The sequence below is a fragment of the Schistosoma haematobium genome, chromosome ZW (genome assembly GCF_000699445.3).
Source record: "Schistosoma haematobium chromosome ZW, whole genome shotgun sequence".
NCBI classification, from domain to species: Eukaryota; Metazoa; Platyhelminthes; class Trematoda; order Strigeidida; family Schistosomatidae; genus Schistosoma; species Schistosoma haematobium.
The window spans coordinates 47,574,024-47,596,331 of NC_067195.1; the positions used below are offsets into that span (position 1 = coordinate 47,574,024).

Consider the following 22,308-nt stretch of genomic DNA (forward strand, 5'->3'; position numbering starts at 1 on the left):
GCTTAGCACACCTAAATGGTTGGCCTAAACAGCGATCCAATAGACACTTCCTCTGGTTTCACAGATGAATGTATGCCTTCAACGTCAAAATTGGAAGAGGCTGTTCTAGAGAAGATTTCGGTAAACAATCACTTGTGCCGATAAAACGGGATGGTAAGGACTCGACAAGGTATGGATACTCATTGTTGCTTCTTCGTTGTCTCTGCCTGCGTTTCCCCTGATCTCAACTCGGATGAAGAATGTAAATCTTGCGGAAAGCCTTCCACCTCCCTTTGAAATGCTAGCTGCGCATATGTGATGGATCTTACGGTGCTCAACTCGGCGAACAATTAACGGCAAACATCTTTTGCAATTGTGTTCAGATAACTGTTTATTTCTGACAAGCACCAACTTTAAGCATATGCGTAAGTGCCTATGGTACTTTGGTATTTGCCATAACACTTTGATTTCATCGTGCAAACAGATGTGTAAACTTGAGTCAATATACGCACATACCAGGTTTCTTCATGCTGTTTTTGACTAACTGAACTATTTTTTGAGCAAAAGGATTGACATGGAGTTTGTCAAGCACCTTGCTAGGTAAAAGTGTGACCATGTCAAATGAGGTAGACAGCTTGCAGTTTGCAAGTCAGTTCAGTTCACCATAATGTCACTGATCACTGAATAGTGAATACGTAACACGGAGTAGCCCATATAATTTGGTGTGGATGTTTGACCGAACAACTTCAGCTAGGATGTGTCCAGTAAAACTAACGAGGGCAGCATTTACGTTAAAGACTTACAAGACCACTTATTTTTGTGATTTATTTACTGCTACAGGTCAATACCTACTGTTGGGGTATTGGTGAAACCAGAAGTTTAAACGTAGTGAGCCTGCCGTTGGTAAACACTTTTCTGATATTCTGCCATATCCAGAAGCATATGGTTGTTTTTCCGCGATGCAAGGAGCCATGCAGTAAGATATAACAATTAGAAACTTCCAATGAAAAGTTCGATTCATCCTATCGCTCACCGGGTTTTTATCTTCTCCATTCATCTTGGAAAAGAAAAAACGAAAGTGTATGCAGATGTCAAAATGCAAGGAAACAAAATGTGCGTTAAAACTCAGCATGCACGAGCCTGTGTACCAAGCGATAGCATGAACAACTTACGCACAGAAAGTATTTTTGTTTTTTACTTATATATAACCATAATTTAAACACATAATGTTGCGTCTAAGCTTTGATCTTGTCCGTTATTGGGGCACAATCAATTGATCTACTAGTAACTTACGACCCCAAAAAAACAATATATTCAAATTTCAATTCAGTTACAAAAATTTATCCACAAATTACAAGTTATCAACCCATATATATGTCGTTATAATAATGAGTATAACAATTACAAAACAACTCTTCAGTTTTTAGACTTCAAGACCAAAAGCTTCCAAAAAATCAAACCGAAAAGTGAGTGTAACCAAAATGTTCAAGGTCAAAGATATTAGCAAATGAGATGAAACGTTAAATAAAACAAATACACGCGAAACACAGTGAGATTATAAATATTAAATATAAAAGTTTTTAATCGATCAAATATCTTCAGTCTCGCAAACTATAAGCATATTAGATAAAGGCTCTCTTTCTTGACACGATGATATGTAAAAGAACTCCGGACGAAACTTTGTGGTTATGTAACACGAAGAGCGGGACGAAACGAAAATCATGTGCTTTGAAAGCCCTATTGTCACTCTAGAGTTCGTTGCTTTTTAGCCGGTTCGCATTTTCTAGCGAAGTTTTGCCGTGGTCGTCAATTATCGGGAATGTTGCCTTTCGATTTTTCACGAGAAAAATAAACATAATAAAAGTTTCCTTCCAAATAGGCGGCTTTAAAACGGTCAGTGCTGGAGTTGTCGTCAGTTTGTTCCAATGGCGGTAGAGTAATTATCATTTCGAATATGGACTTCGAAGTATCAATCCTGTGCCGTTTCAATGAATCGCGACGTACCAAAACGTCGAAACGAGCGTCGTGTGCTCCTTACCAGTATCCTTCTGTTTTATTCGTAGTTTCTGGGTTCCCAAAGACAACTTCGGCTGAAGGTCAGTCTTTTCCTCTAAAAAATGGGCAGGTTTAGGACTGTTGATGCATTGGGTGCAGTTCAAGGCAGTTATACGAAACAGTACGTCTGTAACTGCACAACCTGCTCCAAAAATGTGTTGTATATCTGAAGTTGATGAGCCTTCTAACTGAGCGCTTGAACCGATCTTTTAAGATCTTCGAATATCCCCAAGCTAACTGTAGCAAACAATTTCCCACAGATTCAACTCTAAGCTAATCTCTAGACTGTCGAGTACAGAGTCTTGGTTCAGCCAAAGTCAGAACAAGTAAGCTATTTGGCTATATAAACTTTATCTGTTTCTAAAACATAAATTAACATCGTTAGCGTACAAACAAACAGTACGGTCTATTAATACAGAGAAAAACAGAGACAAATAACATACCGAACAGTAGCTAGAGAATAGGAAAAATGAGTCAACAAGCCAAAATTGTTTTACAATAAACATTAAACTGTGATTGGTTAATAAAGAGATACAGTCGTACAAGGTCAAAAGGAGTTGATGTGGTGGTGGGCGTTTCCCTTATTATTGGTGGGTTCGTCTATCAATCACATTTTACACTTCCCCCGAAACGCGCACCACGTCCGTTGTCCAGGGTCGTCGTCGCCGTCAGACAGCCGGCTCCTTCCAGTAGACATAAGCGTCGTACGTCCCGGGCAGTTTCTTCGTTTGAGGTTCTCAATTTTGCCGTACGAACTCGTCCGTCAAAGCCATAGCTTACTTGTTCGACAATAGCTTTGGACCATAGACTTCTCAGTGAGCCAACATTGTTTAATAACACTAAGTCTCTCGAAGACTCATCCATCAATACCTTCTGAAACAATAGTGATCGCAGAATTCTTCTTATCGACTTTATGATGCGTCCCCATACACCGTCTCGTTGACTAGACCTCGGAAGTTAAAAGCGCCATTCACAACCTCTCTCTAAAAGGGCATTTACTGTCTTATTCTGATTCCAACTGCACATGATCTGTCTAAGAATAGCATTGGATCCTATAGAACTACCAGATGCACCCTTACTCTTGTTCGCAACTCGTACAAGGGCGCCTTTCTCAACACCATCCTCGATACCACGGCGAATATGTGCTACCTGCTTCTTCAGGGTCTTAGTTACTGGCTTCTTCGTTACAGTGGTCTTCGGCTTTTTCGTAGTCTTCACTTTCAGTTTGATGTCCTTTTCCTTAAGCTTTCTTAGAGTTGATTTGGATTTATTAGCAGATGATGCTTCAGTTTTTGGCTTAACAACCTTATACTTAGTTAATAAAAACGAACAATGAACTTGACGAGAGACATCTTCGGAACGAGTATACTCCGCGACACCATATGCAGATTCTGATGATGCTATACGATCCTCCACAGACATCGATGGAGTACGACTAAGTCGGTCTTTGAATTCAGTTGAATACGATTGTTCAAACTTATCCTCTAATTCCTCTTTAGCTGAGAGGTGATTGAGTACACGGTTGCTTTTACAGGGTTCCCCATAGGAACCGAACAGCGTCCAACCTAACAGAGTCTTCACGGCGAATGCTTCATTCGGCTTTCCAGTTCTTACCTCTTTCATTTCGTGTACACTCGGTGCATTGCACCCGATCAACAGTTCGACATTCTCATCCTCTACTCTAGGAAAACTTATGTCTTTTAAATGCGTCCAGGATTTCATTTGAGACGTCGTTGGTACCGTCCTGCGCAACATAGGTAATCTCTCGACTGTCCATACGTTTGGGATTCTAAATGACGAAGACGAGTCTAAGGATGAAACCTCTAGTTGAACCTCTTTACACTGAATTGTGGAATGGTTATCCAACGTTTTCAACGAAATCGTCTTAGGCTCTCCTTCTAAATTCAACCTTTTAGCTAGATCTTCTGTAATAAGAGAGGCATCCGACCCACTATCTAAGAAGGCGCAAGTCTGTGCTACCTTTTCTCCATTTCTTACCAGTACAGGCACTATTGCGAATGCTGCTTGTTTCTGTACACTCTCAACACTTTTCTCCGTACATAGCTGGGTGTTAATGTGTGCATCAATATTAGTATTCCTTGGTTCTTCCCGCAACTCATGTAACAGGGTATGGTGTCTCCAGCCACACCCTTCGACAGCACACGACCTCGGCGATCGGCAGTTTTTTGCTACGTGGTTTGCCTTCAGGCATACATTACACAACTTGTGTCTAAGAACGAATTCCCTCCTTTCTCTAACATTCTTGTCTTTAAATTTCTGACATTGATCTAAAGAATGATTACTGGAGCACTCCAAACAAGATGAACTGCGTAAGAGAGCATTATCATCACTAGCACTCGCATAAGATATTCTTGCTGCATTGTAATCTGTACTAATTTTCCTTTTTAAAACGCCAACATCTCTATTGTCACTATTACTACCGCGGTTGACGAGTAGGCCGTATCTAGTATTAGCTATATCAGCTTGCTCCTTTACAAACTCAACAAGATCGGTAAACATAGGCTCTCTGCCTCCTCTGATAATCTTATAAGCTACCTTTAGCCACTCTTGTTGAATGTGCGTTGGTAGTTTCAGAACCATAGTTTCAATAGTTCTAGAAGAGTTCAAATCAGAAACGTAATTCATCTGTTCGAGAGTCAAACTACATGCTTGCATTTCTCGAGATAGTCTTCTCAAACCATCTAGTTGATATCTCCTTATATTGGGAAAGTTTAACAAATTATCGATAAACGTGCGTGCTACGACGTGTTTTTGGCCAAACGTTTCTTCTAAAAGCTTTAGGGCTTGATGGTAACCTATCTCTGGTTCTAGTATAGCACAATGAAGGATAGCGGCTTTCGCTTCTCCGTCACAATATTGAATCAAGTAATTTAGCTTAGCTCTAAATCCAATATTCTCACTCCCAATGCATTCTTCGAAATTTCTAATGAAATTCCAATAATTTGTCGGTGTGCCATCAAACCTTATGACTTCTCTTTTTGGTAAATACAGATTTTTTAATATTGTATTCTCACTGTTGCTTACTGATTGGCCGGAACCTTCACATCTCTGGCAGCGTAATTTTTCTAGTTCAATTTCCTTTTCTAACTGGGTTATGAGCAACCTAGCTGTCTCTAGTTCTATCATGCTGTTGTTTTTGAGTTCGTTCTTTCCAAGTTGATCCTCGTCATAAACTCCTGAATGATGTGGTGATAATTCTGGAATCTCATCGGAATCGTAGTGTTTATTGGAAGTCATTTCAGTAGGTATATCGAATCTACTGTTCGAAACTTTGTAGTAAACAATTTCCCACAGATTCAACTCTAAGCTAATCTCTAGACTGTCGAGTACAGAGTCTTGGTTCAGCCAAAGTCAGAACAAGTAAGCTATTTGGCTATATAAACTTTATCTGTTTCTAAAACATAAATTAACATCGTTAGCGTACAAACAAACAGTACGGTCTATTAATACAGAGAAAAACAGAGACAAATAACATACCGAACAGTAGCTAGAGAATAGGAAAAATGAGTCAACAAGCCAAAATTGTTTTACAATAAACATTAAACTGTGATTGGTTAATAAAGAGATACAGTCGTACAAGGTCAAAAGGAGTTGATGTGGTGGTGGGCGTTTCCCTTATTATTGGTGGGTTCGTCTATCAATCACATTTTACACTAACTCTGCACGACTAATAGAGCATGATGGAAAAGGGGCGAAATATAGAAAAAAAGCCTTACCACAAGGTGTGTTTATCTACAGTGGATTGAGGGTACTTACGGCATTTTCGATGATTTCGGGCTTCTGGAAAGTTCTGAAACCCTACCAAGTACAGCAACAGGATGGGCAACCATCCAGTCAGAATTATGACACACGACCCTTTACTTTCTAGATATCTCCAAGAGATTTCTATTCAATGTTGATTGGATAAAATGCTTCATAGGATTTCAAAGGTCCCTTTTATCTTTTTCGATGAATGTTATGGGTCTTCTCAACAGTAACAAATGTGGGATGTGACGTAGTTGTAGAGACTCTTGAGTGAAATGCTTGTCCAAAGACGAGCTAAGAGAGAAGGTAAGGGTTTTAAGGTCAGTAAACACAGTTTACCTTCGACCTGCTAAAGTCTCATACGACACAATACATGGCTAGAGCTCTCTTGACGAGCGTTTCTCGCAACTCTCTTGAGAATAATGATCAAGTTTGTTAGGTGTTGGTTACCAGTCGTAGCAGTAATCCACCAGTTACCTAGTTGGATGCGTCTATGGAGATACTAATTAGGTTCTTTGATGTCATAGTATGTGAGCAAAGTTGCTTGTGTGATAGTTTCTTTAATTGTGGAGCGTGCTGTCGTTCAACCGTGAGTATCTGTTTGGCTTCGGTCGGTTCCCGGTAAGTCATATTGGCTGCCGCTTCACTTTGTAGTAGGAGAATACCTAAAGCATCAATAGTTTGCCCGAGAAAATCGAGGGATTTAGCTCCGACTTGATATTTCTAAATGTCTACCCAAATGCCATGCTTTTGAAGTCGTTTGAAAACAATGGCCAGGTGCAGAGGATGAGATTCTCTGCCACGACCTACTATCAAAAAGCCACGAACATATGTGCGTACAAATTTAGGTTCCATGAATAAGTCATCGACGAATTTCTGAAAAGTTTGGAAACGACATCTGTAGCTAAAGATATTTGGATTCACGGTTGAATCAAACCCATTCTTGAGAAAACAATCGTACTTTTTAAGGTAGCTATCAGGTTGTGGATGTGTGGCAAGGGGTGAAGTTCAGGAGCGGTTTGAGCATCAAGTCTCTAATAATCACTAGTTGGGCAACAAGTATGTACTTTTAAGAGACCATATGCTAGTGAGATGCTCATGGGCTGTTGGATGTGAGATACGTTTCACGTCCATCATACACACGAATTCACAATCGACTAATCTTGGCTTTTTGGGACCTAGTTTAAGCGCTGTTCAATCTTCAGTAGTAAGGACCGAAGGTCTATCGATTTATAATAATCCTTGCAGTTCGTAGCACTGTGGAGGATCAGTCTCGTTCTAAATATATCGATAGAGGGTGCTGATATTATGTGTTTTGGTAGGGAATTCCAGTAATTCACAAATCGGTGCAAGAAACAAAACTCCAGACGTCAACGATATGACCTCGGTTTTTAAAATTTCTTAGGATGTCCTCTCAAATGATCAGTCCTAGACGGAAGGGAAAGATAAGACATATTAATACCAAGGTCATCGTTCGTTATATAATAAGCCAATATTTGATCACCTCGTAATCTACGGTAAGATAATGGGAATAAGTTGTTGTATCAGTCTGTCTTGATCAGATAGGCCAGAGAGATCTACCGTTTTTATCCTTCGTCATTGGACTCGTTCTAGCATATCCGCCTCGTACTTGAAACAAGGACCCGTTGCTCGAATTCCATATTCCAAATGCGGTCTCACGAAAGTCGGGTATTATAATCTCAAGATTGTTTAGTCCAAATACTGAAATTTTATTTATTTATTTTTAAACACATAAATGTTGGTACAAAGAAGCAACAAATACGTGTGCGCCATATGTCACTTGATTTGTGAGTAGGCTGTGATATTGCACGGGTTTTCAGACCGTAGCAGGTGGTGTTTTTAGGGTGCCACACCCGAAGCATTTGGCATCGATGTCTAATGCCCTTCTGCATAATTTATAGCAGCCATCCGAATAATCTCTCCATTAGTTTGACAGCTACACTGGTTAGACTAACGGGTCGATAGTTATTGAGTCTCTGTTCCCCGCTCTATACATCAGACTAATCATTGGGTCTTTCCAGTCTCTTGGCAGTCTGGCCTGCCTCGGGCATATTAAACAGCAAATTACCTACAATAATATTCGATGAGATTAAATTCTCATCAGCCACGCCAGGGTGGAGTTCTGTCTTACTATCAGACTTTGGTAGTGTGTTTATGACCCAGAATGGGAGTTCGTCAATCACTTGCCAACCAAGTGGTTGTATCTTATAGCTTTTTGCTTACATTCCATCATCTTTCTTCGCACAGGTCAAAGATAATATGCTCATAGCTTCCTGGATTAGTAATGTTTTGTTCGTACAGGAAAATATACAAAGCCAATGCGAGTTGGGCTTCGAACATCTTTTGTATGCGGTGGGACTTAAGCGGGTACACATCTTATGGAACCACTTATTACATTCATCGCATTGCATTCCTTCCTCCATGGGGAATAAACAATTCGGCTGTCCACATATAACGTGGCGTCGAGTTGAGGTTAACAATGAACACCGCTACAGAGAAACACGTACCAAGTAGATCAGAAGGCGTAGGTTGAACGTAACCAAATAAAGTCACAATCAAAGTGTGTGTATAAGAATGGAAGCACAAAATAGCTGTCATTAGCACAGTCAAACAAAAGCACATTAAAATAAACACTGGTACAGTTGGTTATAATAATAATTGTTTTTATTAAACCAGTCGTGTTCTCGTGATAAATGTGAGTCACTACACACACTTATAAGTACTGCCGACTACTGTAATCAGATTAATGTTTAAAACACATTATGAACGCAGGTGCAGAGTTCATGAGAAAGAACTTACTACAAGACAAATTTAACAAAATTCGAAATTTGAAAGGGAGTTCTTCAATTTAAAGTAGACCAAGAGTGCTTTTTGAAGCGACAAGTACACAAAAGCAAAGATAATCACAACAAGTGCAAAATCACCGACTTTTTATAAATCCACGTTTCAGGTGATCCTTTAGTTGTGATATGGTGTGTGGCATAGCTGCTATCACACAGCAGCTTTGTTCGTGTGTTTTTAAGTTCATGGTAGCTGTTGAGCATCCGTTTAAGGTGTAGATCTAGTTTCTGCTTAACCTTGACTTAACATAAGCTAAAACACGAAAATGAAGTTCCTAATACTTTCATTTGTTTGAGTGAATCATTAGATTACGGTGTTGTATCAGGTTTATACCAATGATTAGCGAAAAAACGTTTGCCGTAAAGAAAATCTGGTGAATTGGTTTGTGGAAACCCACGACAAGTTGAACATATATCTTATCGAAGGTGACGGTCAGGTTTCTGTCTGCCGTCTATAAGATGAAGACTTATTCGTGTAAACCGTCCCTAGTATTCGTGGGACGAACGTTTATTCCTGCTTGTGTTGACGAGATGACAGTCTATCGTCATCACATCAGTTATGTATGATAGATGGCCACTTTTGCCGGTTACGGTTGTCGTTGATGCATGAGACAGGGAAGTTTTCTGAAAAGTTTATGGTGGCAGAATTTTTAAGGTAGAAAAAATCAGTTTCAGTTTCAGTTTGGGAAGGACAGGAGGCTCGATGGCCTATGTTAGTCCTGCCAATGGTGGTCTCTCAGTTGATCCAACTTTCTTTTGAAAGAGTCGACGGATGGAGCCTCAACCACGTGCTGAGGTAGTGAATTCCACTCGTTGATGATTCGATGGGAAAGTCGATAGTTAGCTGACAAGTAATTTGTTCTCGGCTTATGAACTTTTTTGGAGTGTCCTCGTAAATTCTCTGTTTTGAAAGACAAGAAAAATGAGGGCATGTTAGGTGCAAATTTATCACTAAGCAATTTGTAGACTGTAATCAAGTCGCCTCTAGTTCTGCGATATGACAACGGGAAAAGGTTCAGCTTGGCCAGTCGAGATTCATACGGAAGCTTCGCTATTCCGGGAACCAGCTTAGTCGCCGTTCTCTGAACCTTTTCCAGAAGCTCACTGTCTTTTTTAAAGCAGGGGCTAGCCGCTTGTATGCAGTACTCAAGTTTAGGACGAACGAACACTGTATACAAAGTCAAAAACGTCTTAGCGTCGACATGACTAAAAGCCCTACGTATTGACCATAACGTTCTAAAACTTTTGGCGGCTATTGCACGGCAGTGTGCAGTAGTCTTTAAGTCTTGACTAACGATAACTCCTAAGTCATTATATGTCTGGACGACAGGTAGCTCAGTGTTATTCATCGTGTATGTATCTGTACCTTGATGACCGATATGCATCACAACACACTTGGAAGTATTTATCGGCAACTGCCATGTTTGAGACCATTCAGATAACTTCTTCAGGTCATTTTGAAGTTCTAAGCTATCGCCCTCACATCGTATCGTTCTCCATATCTTGACATCGTCAGCATATAGCAAGACCGATGATGATAGGAGACAAGGAAGGTCATTTACATACAAGAGGAATAGCACTGGCCCCAAAACTGTACCCTGGGGCACTCCACTAAGCACAGTTTCCCAGCTAGATAACTGTGAGTTCACCCGAACTCTTTGTTGACGCCCAACTAAGAAGTCTTTTATCCACATCAATAAATTGCCTCCAATCCCGACTTTTCTTAGCTTATATAACAGCCGGTTGTGCGGAACTTTATCAAAAGCTTTACTGAAATCAATGAAGGCGACGTCTACAGGTAGCTTTTGGTCCTTAAGAGCACACCAGCTTTCACGAGCCACTGATAAGTTAGTGAGACAAGAATAACCTATTCTGAAGCCGTGCTGCTTCTCCGAGAGGATCCGGTTTTTATCGAGATACTTAAACAGCTCCTTCCGAATAATCTTTTCTAATATTTTAACAACCACACTAGTTAGGCTAACGGGGCGGTAGTTCTCAGGTTTGTGTTTCGTGCCTGTTTTGAAGACAGGACTTACTATGGCGTTTTTCAAGTCTTTCGGTAAGCGACCCTGCGTAACGGATAGGTTAAAGCATGTACTTAAAGGGCTTGCAACGAAGTTAGATAATTCCTTCAGTAGCCTAGGATGTAATTCATCGGGCTCCGTGGATTTGCCTATGTCAAGCTTATTTAGCAGACCAAAGACATCGAGTTCTTTAATGGTCACGCTATCCAATGTATGTATGGGGGAATCTGTATACGCTGACGGGAAGGGCGTTTCTATGGTATATACGTTGCTAAAGTAGTTCGAGAACACTTGAGCCTTACCAAAGTCGTCCTCCACTAATGATGAAGCAGTACTGTCTCCCCATAGTGCAGGAATATTTCCTTTTCTCCTTGTCCTTTGGTTTATATAGGGATACAAGCGTTTAGGACATTCTATGGATTCTTTAACAAGTTTTCCTTCGTACAATTTTCTAGATTTACGGAGGGTCGAGGCACAAGTGTTCCGAGCCTTTCGATACTGGGATTTTGACTCATCAGTCCCCAGTAACCTAAATATATTCCACGTTTTCCTTTTCTTACGGAGAAGGATACGGACCTCCCCACTGAACCACGGTGGTGAGTTTTTCGGCCCCTTTGGTATAGCCCAAGGGATGTGAGGTGTGGTAACTTTTAAGTATGAATTTCGAAATGCGTTCCAGGCCGTTTCAATGGAGGACTCTGGGTCTATTGTCCAATCTATTAACGATGCTGAGTGCATGATGTCTGGTATGTTTGCTTTCCAGACGTTGGGTCTGGACTGGACTGACGCGTCCTCATGACTGGGAGTTATATGGAAGTCGAAAGTTAAAACTGCGTGGTCACTTTTACCTAAGGGTGGCATATGATGGAGGTTCGCAACATCATCCTCATAGTGAGTCAGTATAAGATCTAATAAGGATGATTCAGTGTCCGGATCGTACCTTGTTGCTTCTTTCACATGTTGCACTAGAGCACATGTGATAACCGCATCAACTAGTTCCTGCTCGAAAGAATTCTCCGACGATTTAGTTCGCAGATTTTCCCAGTCTACCATAGGTGCATTGAAGTCCCCTAGGATTAGACATCGACCACTTTGGGACCAAGTGTTGAGACTGCTTAACAGGATCTCATTTGCCTCACAGCTTGGACTGCGATAGACCAAACCAATCAGCAGCTCTTGTCCTTTGCATTTCAAGCGGCAATTCACACGTCCCACTCTCATGCGATACACTGTCGATAATGGCAAATGGAATAGCATTCCTAATGAATAGAGCTACTCCCCCTCCTTTACGCTTTTGTATTCTGTCGGCCCTTATTAACGTAAAACCCTCGAAATCAAGTTCCATACTATCTGTAGCCTGTGTCAGCCAGGTTTCTGTTACTGCGATCATATCTGGCTTTGTAGAGTCAATCTGTACACCTAGTTCCGATCGCTTATTAAGTAAGCTTCGTGCATTGGTGTAACAGATCCGAAGCCTGTTTAAGTGCCTTCGTGCTTCACCCAGAGTGGCTTCGGCATCATTCTCTGTCGAAGTCTTACAACCCGAAAATTTACAATTTTTAGGTCCTTTTCGCCAGCGTCTAACCTATGTTGTAGTTCTTTCTCGGCTTCCCGTCTTTTAACACGGTCTGCCAACGGTAGGTCCTTTCGGATAAAGACTCTTGAACCCTTTAATTTGTGTCCATTTTGTAAAATTAGGTCACGTTCGTTCGAAGAGCCGAATACTACTTTAAGCAGTCTGGAATGATTTGGTTTCGAGTCCGTTAGACTACCTAGTCTGTACACCTTTAGCAAGGTGACCCCAGTCATATTTTGAGGCATGAGTTGATTAAGCAGCTGTCTAATCAGTACAACGTCACGCTCAAAACGAGCTTTAGGTTCAGAGCTATCGCTCTCCTTAATTCTATGAAAAATAGCTGATCTGTCGCTATGATCAGCTTTCGATTTTTCAACCACTTTTACGGGGGCAGGTTTCCCATTTATATCAATACTTTTCTTCCTTACAACCTTTATCCATTCGTCAACGGTGCTGGTAGAAGCAATAACAGTTGCGTCAAACCTAGTGTTGGGTTTTGGGGGGTTGTCAACGACCTGAGGGGTCGTGTTATGTTTACCATTTGAAACCGATCGAGCCTTGCGATTGCGGCTCCTAGGTGTTTCCTGTTGGTTCCCATCTGGGAGACGGGGAACAGAAGACCCTACTTTTCTTGAGCTTTTTTTTAAGGCAGGCCTCTTTGGAGACTGCTTTTCCTTCTTTGACGGGCGTGAGTCATCTATCACCGGACTAACCTTAGTTTCCTTCACGTTGATTTGCGTGTCGACAGATCGAGTGCTGTTTGACGCGTTCAGACTATGCTTGCTAAAACACTTCTTTGCAGCATCAACCAGTGAGATGGCCTCGGTTAGCAAACTGTTTGCATCCGAGCAGCACTGTTGACAAAGCCACACACAACCCTTCTTACTGAACCGTTTGAAAGCAGCAGGCGTTAAGTTCGTGCAAACTTCGTGGTACCAGCCTTTGCACTCGTCGCACTGCATGCCGCTTTCAACAGGATAACGACAACCCGGACATTGACAACTGCTTTTTTACACTGTCCGGTCATTTAGGAGGGGTTCTTTTTTAAACTGTGATGATACTCAGAACAAGAAAAAATTTATCAATGACCAAAAGTGAAGGGCTGTAGATTGCTAGGACCAAAAGTACTAACAGATACAGTTGAAAAAGAGATACTCAAGAGTACCAACGACAAAACAGTAAAAACGATACTTTAGTCGAATACTTTAACTGAAATAAATTCAATTAAAGTGAAAAACAGTAGTCTTGATACGTAATAAACGATCAAAACAAAGAAATTTACTCAGCGAGGAAAAATACCTAAGACCTTACCAAAATAACAAGAAGCAAGAGCGAACAAATCAATCAGTTTATGCAAGCTTGTGACAAATATATTGGCTATTAGATATAGTGGACAAAGTTTTTCACAAAGAGACCTTCATTAAATTGGCGCCTATTCAGTAAGCAAGGTCGACAATAACTTGAAGTATTGAGGTTAGTGTTAAGTTATTTGTTTGATATAGAAAACCTGTTTTTACGTTTGTCTGATGTGTTCGCATGGAAGAAAATATATGAGAGGTTCATATTAGTGCCTGTCGTCCTGAACACGCACTCAAGTTCTAATTTGTCAATATATGTAAGTTGTGATTACAAGGAAGTAGGTTGATAGATAAAAGTTCACTTCAAATCAAGGATAAAAAACTGGGCTCAGATAAATTACAGTCACATTCATAAAGTCCTTCAGTGCGCTTATCTTAGTGTATACAGTTTGCCTCGATTGAGAGTTCGAACTCAAACAAAATACAACATACAGGGATAACAAATTTAGTTACAACGTACAAATATCACTATCAATAAGTGAAATTAATCTACTGAGCCGTGTGCCTTCTTGTTTTTAGCATTTCTCAGCCTGGGCATATATTGCTTGCTTTAGGACCCCTTGAATAATGACATTCCAGCACAAATGCTCTCGTAAATGCAATGTCTAATAGGATATGTGTAATAATGGCACATTTTTGTGTGATCTGTTTGGTTTTGCCGTCTAAACGTTTCGGTGAGGTGTAGATGAAGTCGAGTTTTAGTCGGATTATATCTGGGTTTATTAGAAGAGTGGTTTTTGACCGTCTTTTGGGACGGCTGCCTATAGCCGTTTTCTAAACGAACGATTTACAGATTACTCAGAAATTGAGTCTTATGAATGAACTTGCCAATCACTCGTTGATTGCTTGTTCATATAATCCATCACCTACGAATTGTAATTAATATAGTGTATATGCTTAGTAGCTCTCTGCTTTTATATGACAGTTTGCAAACAAATAGTCACCAACCAGAGTTGTAAGCAGAGACTTAATTATTACATTATTCATCACTACGCCTTGCGTTTCACAGCTATACTAATGCAAACGTAACTCGCTTAGTTCTAATTTATTGCAGTTGTGATGTCAGTACTGTCTTATATTGTGCCGGTCTACAAAACATTCTTTACTCATCCCATAAAAAATCCAATGTCAAGGCGTTAAATGAGTCAGAATGTTTGGTTGTTGATCCGTATCCCTCACGTAAATTGCAGCCTTTCATCTAGGTGTACTTTAACAGGATGGTGGTGTTTTCTTTTTGTCGTTTTCCAAGCCTATATTTTATGTTGTTCATTCTTTTTTAGAACATATGACTCTAGATGAACGCTTCCAAAAACTTGGAACCCTTCTCAAAGGTTTCAAAATCACTGATTCATCATTGTTGTCTTATGGTACTGCCGGGTTTCGTCTTCCCGCTGATAAATTAGGCGGTGTAGCGATTCGATTAGGAATATTGGCATGCATCAGATCATTAAACTTGGTACTGATGCAATTTTTAACTAATCTGTTTAGCAATGTAGGGCAGTGGGTATAATGATAACTGCTTCTCACAACCCACCATGCGACAACGGAATGAAGCTAGTTGATCCTCATGGGGGTATGTTGGATGCTGAATGGGAACCAGTTGTAGTCAGTTTTATGAGTTGTAGCGATGAATCTGTCTCTAAATGGCTATCAGAACATTGCTGCAATTTCCAAGGTATGATCTGTTTTGTAGGTTAGCTTTGCTGTTTAAAATCTAGCTTCTCATCGTAACAACCTGTTTTATGTAATCTCTTTATTCACAAATGTAGTGTAAAGCAAATTAGAGATTGTAACACATTTGTATTTTTACGGACTACTTGTTGGTTAGGAGGAACTATTAGTGTCACAATTAATATTTAGTAAACTACTGATAATTGTTGTAATTCAGTGAATAAATTCGAGGCCTTACGTTTTTCTGTAAGTCTTATTTATTGTGAGCTGGAGATTATAATTATCTTGTCAATCTGTCCTCGCGATTCCTCATCTTTCCTCTTGGATCACACGGTTCATGACTTCATAAACGAATAGCGTTGGTTCAGCCCTTCACCCCCAGTTTCGTCCAGAGTATTTGTATCCTAACCAACTATCATTTATGTAAAAAATGTGATGAAACCTAAGATAAGACTCGTTACCGTTCTGGCTTCACAAAAGACCACTAAGTCAGTCAGTCAGCTACAACGTAGGACCAGGCACATATATGCATCGGTCCAAGTTGCTACACCTCATTAGCACAACAAGATGAACACGAAATTCATAGAAGTAGTTACTTCAGTGGTAGTAATATATAAAAGAAAGATTCTTCATAAGGATATAATACAGGGAGAAAGAACTAGTTGGTAGAAAGAAAAATATAAAGCAATTTTAATCTCACGGTTTAAGGGAAGACAGAGAGTGTATACACCTACGCCATTGTGATCGATTCTGAGCCATGTCACCCAGTCTCCAACGATTGGTTATGATAATCACGCGGACCCAAACGAAGTAGTTTGCATCTACCAACATGGTTTAGATCAGAAGTTAGTGACTTCAAGGACTGATGCCACGTTTTGGTTTGGTCGTTCCTAACTTTCTTCCAACCATCCCCAACACTAGTCAGCTTTGCGCGTCGTGGTAATTGGTGTGCAGGCATACGTAACACAACCCAAACATCCCAGTCGATGTAGTAGCTTACGAGTATCCTCCACTCTTAATGGCCATGTTTCGCAGTCGTAAAGTAGAACAGAACGAACCACTGCGCAGTATACTCGTCCCTTAATTGATAGACAGATATCTCGCCTTTTCCATAGGTGATGTAAGTTGACAGAAACCAAACGAGCTTTTTGAGTCCGTGCAGAGATTTCGTCAGCCACCAACCCATTGTTGCTGATCAAACTTTCAATATACATGAAGTTGTCGATGCGTTCAACTACTTCACTCCCACTTTAGTTTGATTACCTTAATACTTCAATAAAATGAACCATTTGAAAAGATTTGTCAATCGTGGGACCAACTGGTACTACTTACGTAATATTAGTCCAATTTTCACATTTAAATAGTGGCTATTTTTCTGTAGTATTCTCAAGCAAATGAAAGTAAATCTTTTCCAAAAAGCTTGTTCTGTTCCACTCTTATCAAGTTAATGCCTAGTTTGCTGATAAAGTTTGATGTTCCTTCATGAACTTTTTCAGTATCCATTCCATCGTAAGTGTGTGTGCGCGACTCAGGATAAAAAATTATTACTTAAATTCACAGATATCCAAGTAAGTGCTGTGAGGCTTTTTGTACTTAAAACCAGCGTTCGAAAGATAATTGACTAGTCCTACATAGTATTAAACTCGCATATCGGGTTTCTCTTTTGTTTGCCGCCAAAATACTACCCTTATGTGCTTCCACAGTGAGTTCATATACAGACTGATTACTTGGTTATTCCTAGTGATTTAGTATATTTGCATATTTAAAATAATATTTTTATCTACCTCTTTTCCAAATATATGAGTATTCCCTATGCGACATAATATTTTAGCGTTTCATCCTGTCTTTCAGATGATCAACTACCCCATGTTGTTTTGGGCTTCGACACTCGTGAAAGTTCTCCAGCTTTAGCAAATGAAGTTAATCAAGGTGTTAGTGTTATGCATGGCATCTGCCATGAACTTGGACTAGTGACCACTCCGCAACTTCACTATTTTGTTCAATATATTGTAAGTTATTGGGATTGGCCAACTCGTTTTTAAAGACAATTTAAAAATTTCCACAAAATCGTTTTTTTTTTTTTGGTTTAGGCGTTCTTTAGAGTTGTACATTTCTACTTTCTTTATTATTAGAATAACTTACCAGTTTATTACACAGAATATGTCATTGTTAAGTCACTAGTGTAGTGTTTGAGAATAGAATTTGAACTATTAGGAATAATGAAGTTGCTTGCCTTGACTATCGCATACTACCGACGTTGGGTGACTTTTAAAATGGCTCAGTGATAACACAAACAGTTTTAATTGTTCATTTATGGTTGTAAGTGTAATAAAACGTTGATATTTACAGGACTTTTGTATAACTTATTAAGCTATCAAGGTTTGTGTATGTGTTATCTTGTACATTACTAATAACGTGATCTTTTTGCAAGCTAACTTAGAAAGGAAAAAAATGAACCGGCAGTTATTGGTTTCCTTTGTCAAAACAAGTTTCATCAAAATGAATGAATACTTCGCATATGTTTATTTTCATACAAAATCATTCTACTCCATAATGTCGTTATTGACTTGATCACCACTCAAAAATAGTCTTAAATACTCAGTGAAAAAATCTACAAAACGGTTGATTCGGTAGTATATTATAATTTAACTAGTTACCTGATGCAATGTCATGTTAAGTGATAAAATCAGTAGACGTGTAAAGCAAAATTAATAGTGATAGCTGACTATTTTTATGATCGACATAAAGAAGATAAAGAAACTAGAGTTAGTCAGTCAGTTAGTCAGCTACAACGTAGGACCAGGCACATATATGCATCGGTCCAAGTTGCTACACCTCATTAGCACAACAAGATGAACACGAAATTCATAGAAGTAGTTACTTCAGTGGTAGTAATATATAAAAGAAAGATTCTTCATAAGGATATAATACAGGGAGAAAGAACTAGTTGGTAGAAAGAAAAATATAAAGCAATTTTAATCTCACGGTTTAAGGGAAGACAGAGAGTGTATACACCTACGCCATTGTGATCGATTCTGAGCCATGTCACCCAGTCTCCAACGATTGGTTATGATAATCACGCGGACCCAAACGAAGTAGTTTGCATCTACCAACATGGTTTAGATCAGAAGTTAGTGATTTCAAGGACAGAAACTGGAAGATAATAATTGCCATTGATTAGCTAAACAAATGGGATGGATAAGTTTGGAATTTTAGTAAAATATAATATTCAATGTGTTGCTCTCAGATAAGAAGTTCAAACTCAAGCGAGTTATACCTTCAAGTCTGTTGACAGAATTATACGCTTTTCATGATACTCAGGCCAGGCAATACCTGATATCTATCTTCCCCTATTAGGAAATCTGAAGGAGGTCAGATAATCAATCAGAGCGTACTCAAGATTATTAATTAATTGATTGCTCACTCTCTGTGATGATTTGGAGTCTGTAAGCTTCAGAATGCTTTGATACGAAAATGAGCGACACGGTTTATGACGGTGCACATTCAAATTTTCGCATTCAGTCTATGGAATTAGAAACTTACATTAAAAAAAAACAAATTTAATCTCATGAAAGTTGATATCGTTAACCGACTTGGAAAAATAAAAAGTAGCACAAAGGCCATACATTTTGTTATGTGGTCGTTAGAGTTTGTAAAAGTTATATGAGACATATGACAGATGAATAATGTAGAGTCTTTTTTTTCTCCCTTTGAGCTATATTCCCCGTTTTTGTGGTGTTTTTAGTGAAAGCTTGTATTTTCATGTGAAATTTTCAGTTAAATGGACCGAAGCTCTAAACTAGACATAAGATTAGTTAATATTTTAAATTAGATAGGTTTCGGTGTTATTTCTATGTTATATCACACCGTACTATTTTCCTATTCTTTATGAAATTACAGAATTCAATTGGTAGCCCATGTTCCAACCAACTTGTTGATTTAGAAACTATTTACGTCCATCATTTTGCTGAACGTTTCACCACCGCGTTAGAAAATTTACAAAGTTGTACTGAATCAATACATTTAAATATAGATTGTGCACATGGTGTTGGTTCTAAAGTTTTAGAACGTTTTCGTGCATATTTTTCATCTGTCAAAGGCCCACGTAGATTAATATTACACTTATATAATACAGAGACAGAGAAAAAAGAGTTACTTAATCAAAATTGTGGAGCTGATTTTGTTAAAGTAAGCTATTTGTATGTTCTTTTTTGTTTTTTACGAACAATATTTAGCAAAAACCACATCTGCATATTGTGTAACAAACCACATTAAATCAGGGGTTAAATAAAGTGAAAATTCGATTTTCCACCTCACAATATGCATGATTTAGATGTCGAAAAATAGATTCATTTTGGTCACAATTTGATGGGAGTCTCATTTGATTAAAAGCCAGATGTTTTGGCTTTTAACTATATCCGCATAGCAATATACAGAAACGGTGTAAACCAAGTAGGAAACTAGTGTCTCCATAAGTGAGTACATTTAGTATTATTCTATCTAGCGAATCCCCTCTCTAAAAACTATCCTTATGTGATAATTTAATCTGTAGAACTTCTCGATATTTCATTTGTTTGGGCTATAATTTTAAACTCTTATAAATACCAGGCCGTTGGTCACACTTCCATCAAAGCTAATCATACTTATTGTCATCTGAATACATAAACACTAAGTTAAAATTTCGGAAAGTTTAATTTGAAGGCTCTGTAGAATTTCTTTCAGTTACTCTACAAACATATTTGGTTTTACGTTCACACTAATTGTTTGTAGTTCAACACGTATAATGGCTACACACGCGTATATACATCTTCTTGCTACTTAGAGCTAGAGGAATCTAATTAGTTAAAGTATTTCGGTTGTATTCGATAATGAAATAAAAACAATCGGTAACTGGACTTGTTGTATTCCTTACGATTTAATTGTTAATTAAATGTTTTCTCAACATTTGAATAGTCTCCATATAAAATGCTGAGTTTTTAACTTGTAAATTGACACGTATCTCAATATACCAACTGTCAGTCATATGTGTATTTTAGTCGAACTGAATTTCATATTCAAAACCTTGTATTTACATGTACAGTATGAAACTAGTCGTTTTTAATTTTATTGAAAAGTGTAGAAATAATGAGAAGTCAATTAATATCTTTCTAATTGAGGATGAGTTGATAGTTTTTTACTCCTAAATATTTATTACTATTGTGTTTAATGGTGAAGTGTGTTGAGGAATATGGTAAATATATATAATTTCTCGTGTTACCAATAGCCGTATTTCTTTATATGTGTATTTATAATCTCGTGATATTGAGTGATACTCGCTTAAATCTCTCAGGAAGCATAAATTCCCTCAAGATTATAAATCTGTCTTGCTGACGAGACTATCAAATGACATAAAATCTATATTCATAGCTACTGGTCGATTACTTTTCAACCACCTAACATATTTTTCTGTGTTTACAAGCCTAACTTTTCCAGATATTAAGTTCTTTGAATTTTTACTGATATATACGAAATGTTAATAAATTGTTTTTGCTCTTCACTTCACTGAAGTTGTGAACAGCAACCGTTGTTCGTATTTTAAATAGCTGTTTTACCTTTTTTCTTAGTTATATCTGTGCTGCGTTCTCCTATTTGTTTAACAGATAACACTAAATGCACCAAAGTTAACCCCACCGAATGAACAGTCTATCATGTATCCAGATCGATGGGCAACAATCGATGGAGATGCTGATAGATTAATCTATTTTCGACCAATTTTTACACATTGTTCATCATCTTCAGATAATAGGTTAAATAATGACATGAAAGAATTACATCTAACTGGGGCTGTAGCTCAACAAGTTGAACTTCTGGATGGTGATCGTATATCATGTCTTTTTGCTCATTTTCTTGTTAAAGTTCTCAAGTCAGTATCTTCCGATCGTAATTTAACTATCGGAGTCATACAGACAGCTTATGCAAATTCTGCGTCTACACGTTATTTAACTGAACATCTTCATGTATCAGTAGTTTGTGTTCCAACTGGAGTAAAACATTTGCATCATGCAGCGCAAAGTTTTGATTTTGGGATTTATTTTGAGGTAATAAATTTATGTATTATTTATACCTTTAATTTCGATCTGGTATAGCAATAACTGAAGTTTAACATTTCAATATATTCAGTGTAATATTCCATTCATCAATGTTTCAATCTTCCTGATAATCATCAGGAAGGTGCACCCAAAAGTGTTTCCTTAGAAAACTCATATCTTTCTTAAAATTTGGATCTGAATAAATTATTTCCAAGTTATTCGTAACAAATTATTAACGATACTTGGAGAGAGTTATAGTTTTTCCAAGTTTTGTTGGGTAATTAGCTAATGTGTAGCTACTAAAAACACTAAATTCAGCGGCTCTTGATGTTTCATCGTTTAGTTTTAGTATCTAGACTACATTCTCTACTAGAAGGTTTTGCTAATATTACCTTAATCGGAAATCCGAAAAGCAATAATTAGTAATAACTACATGAAAGTAAGGTTAAATTTTCCGATCCAAAAGTATTAATACACTGCTTAAACAGTATTTATTCTAATACAAAGGTTATCCAACCTCAGTTAGTAATAGCTAATTTTAGAATGGTGACTATTCAAAAAATAATTGTGTAGTAATTTTTGAAAAGTGATTTCTAATAAAATTTTCCGAGCATCTCTAGCCTTATGATTAGTTTATGTGTTCTCTTTAGTACCATTTACTTAAAAAAATTTATTGACAAACTTTTTAACCGGTTTGTGTTTTGTGCTTTATGAAAATATCTTTGCTCTGGTTTCCAAAGGTTGTTGCGCTTTGGGAATACAAAACACTGATCCACTTATTTTTTGAATTCCTCCAGTAGTTTTTTAACATTGATTAATGATACTGTTTATTGCTCAGTTATGTGAGAGGACATACGTCCAATGTTATTGTTAACAATATTTATAGAATGTCGACGAACATCTCATGTGTATTCTCATATTTAGTGAACATATTTTTCTTAACTATTTCAA

At 38.2% G+C, this 22,308-nt stretch overlaps 1 protein-coding gene across 2 annotated transcripts in view; it reads left to right on the forward strand.

The window, feature by feature from the left end:
• Positions 1-64: 64 nt before the first annotated feature.
• The window catches only part of PGM3_1 (Phosphoglucomutase-3), a gene marked incomplete at its 5' end in the record, with an annotated part of 34,594 nt that continues 12,350 nt past the window's right edge, over positions 65-22,308 (forward strand). The window contains 8 exons of one of the 2 annotated variants that reach the window (XM_035734207.2): positions 65-70; positions 820-867; positions 1,310-1,445; positions 14,899-15,074; positions 15,107-15,293; positions 17,141-17,298; positions 19,190-19,477; positions 20,929-21,366. In XM_035734207.2, the coding sequence (XP_035588947.2) occupies positions 65-70; positions 820-867; positions 1,310-1,445; positions 14,899-15,074; positions 15,107-15,293; positions 17,141-17,298; positions 19,190-19,477; positions 20,929-21,366 (1,437 nt within the window). Of the gene's footprint in view, positions 71-819; positions 868-1,309; positions 1,446-13,691; positions 13,734-14,898; positions 15,075-15,106; positions 15,294-17,140; positions 17,299-19,189; positions 19,478-20,928; positions 21,367-22,308 lie in introns of those variants that run through there. The other variant, XM_051211582.1, reaches the window with a different exon arrangement.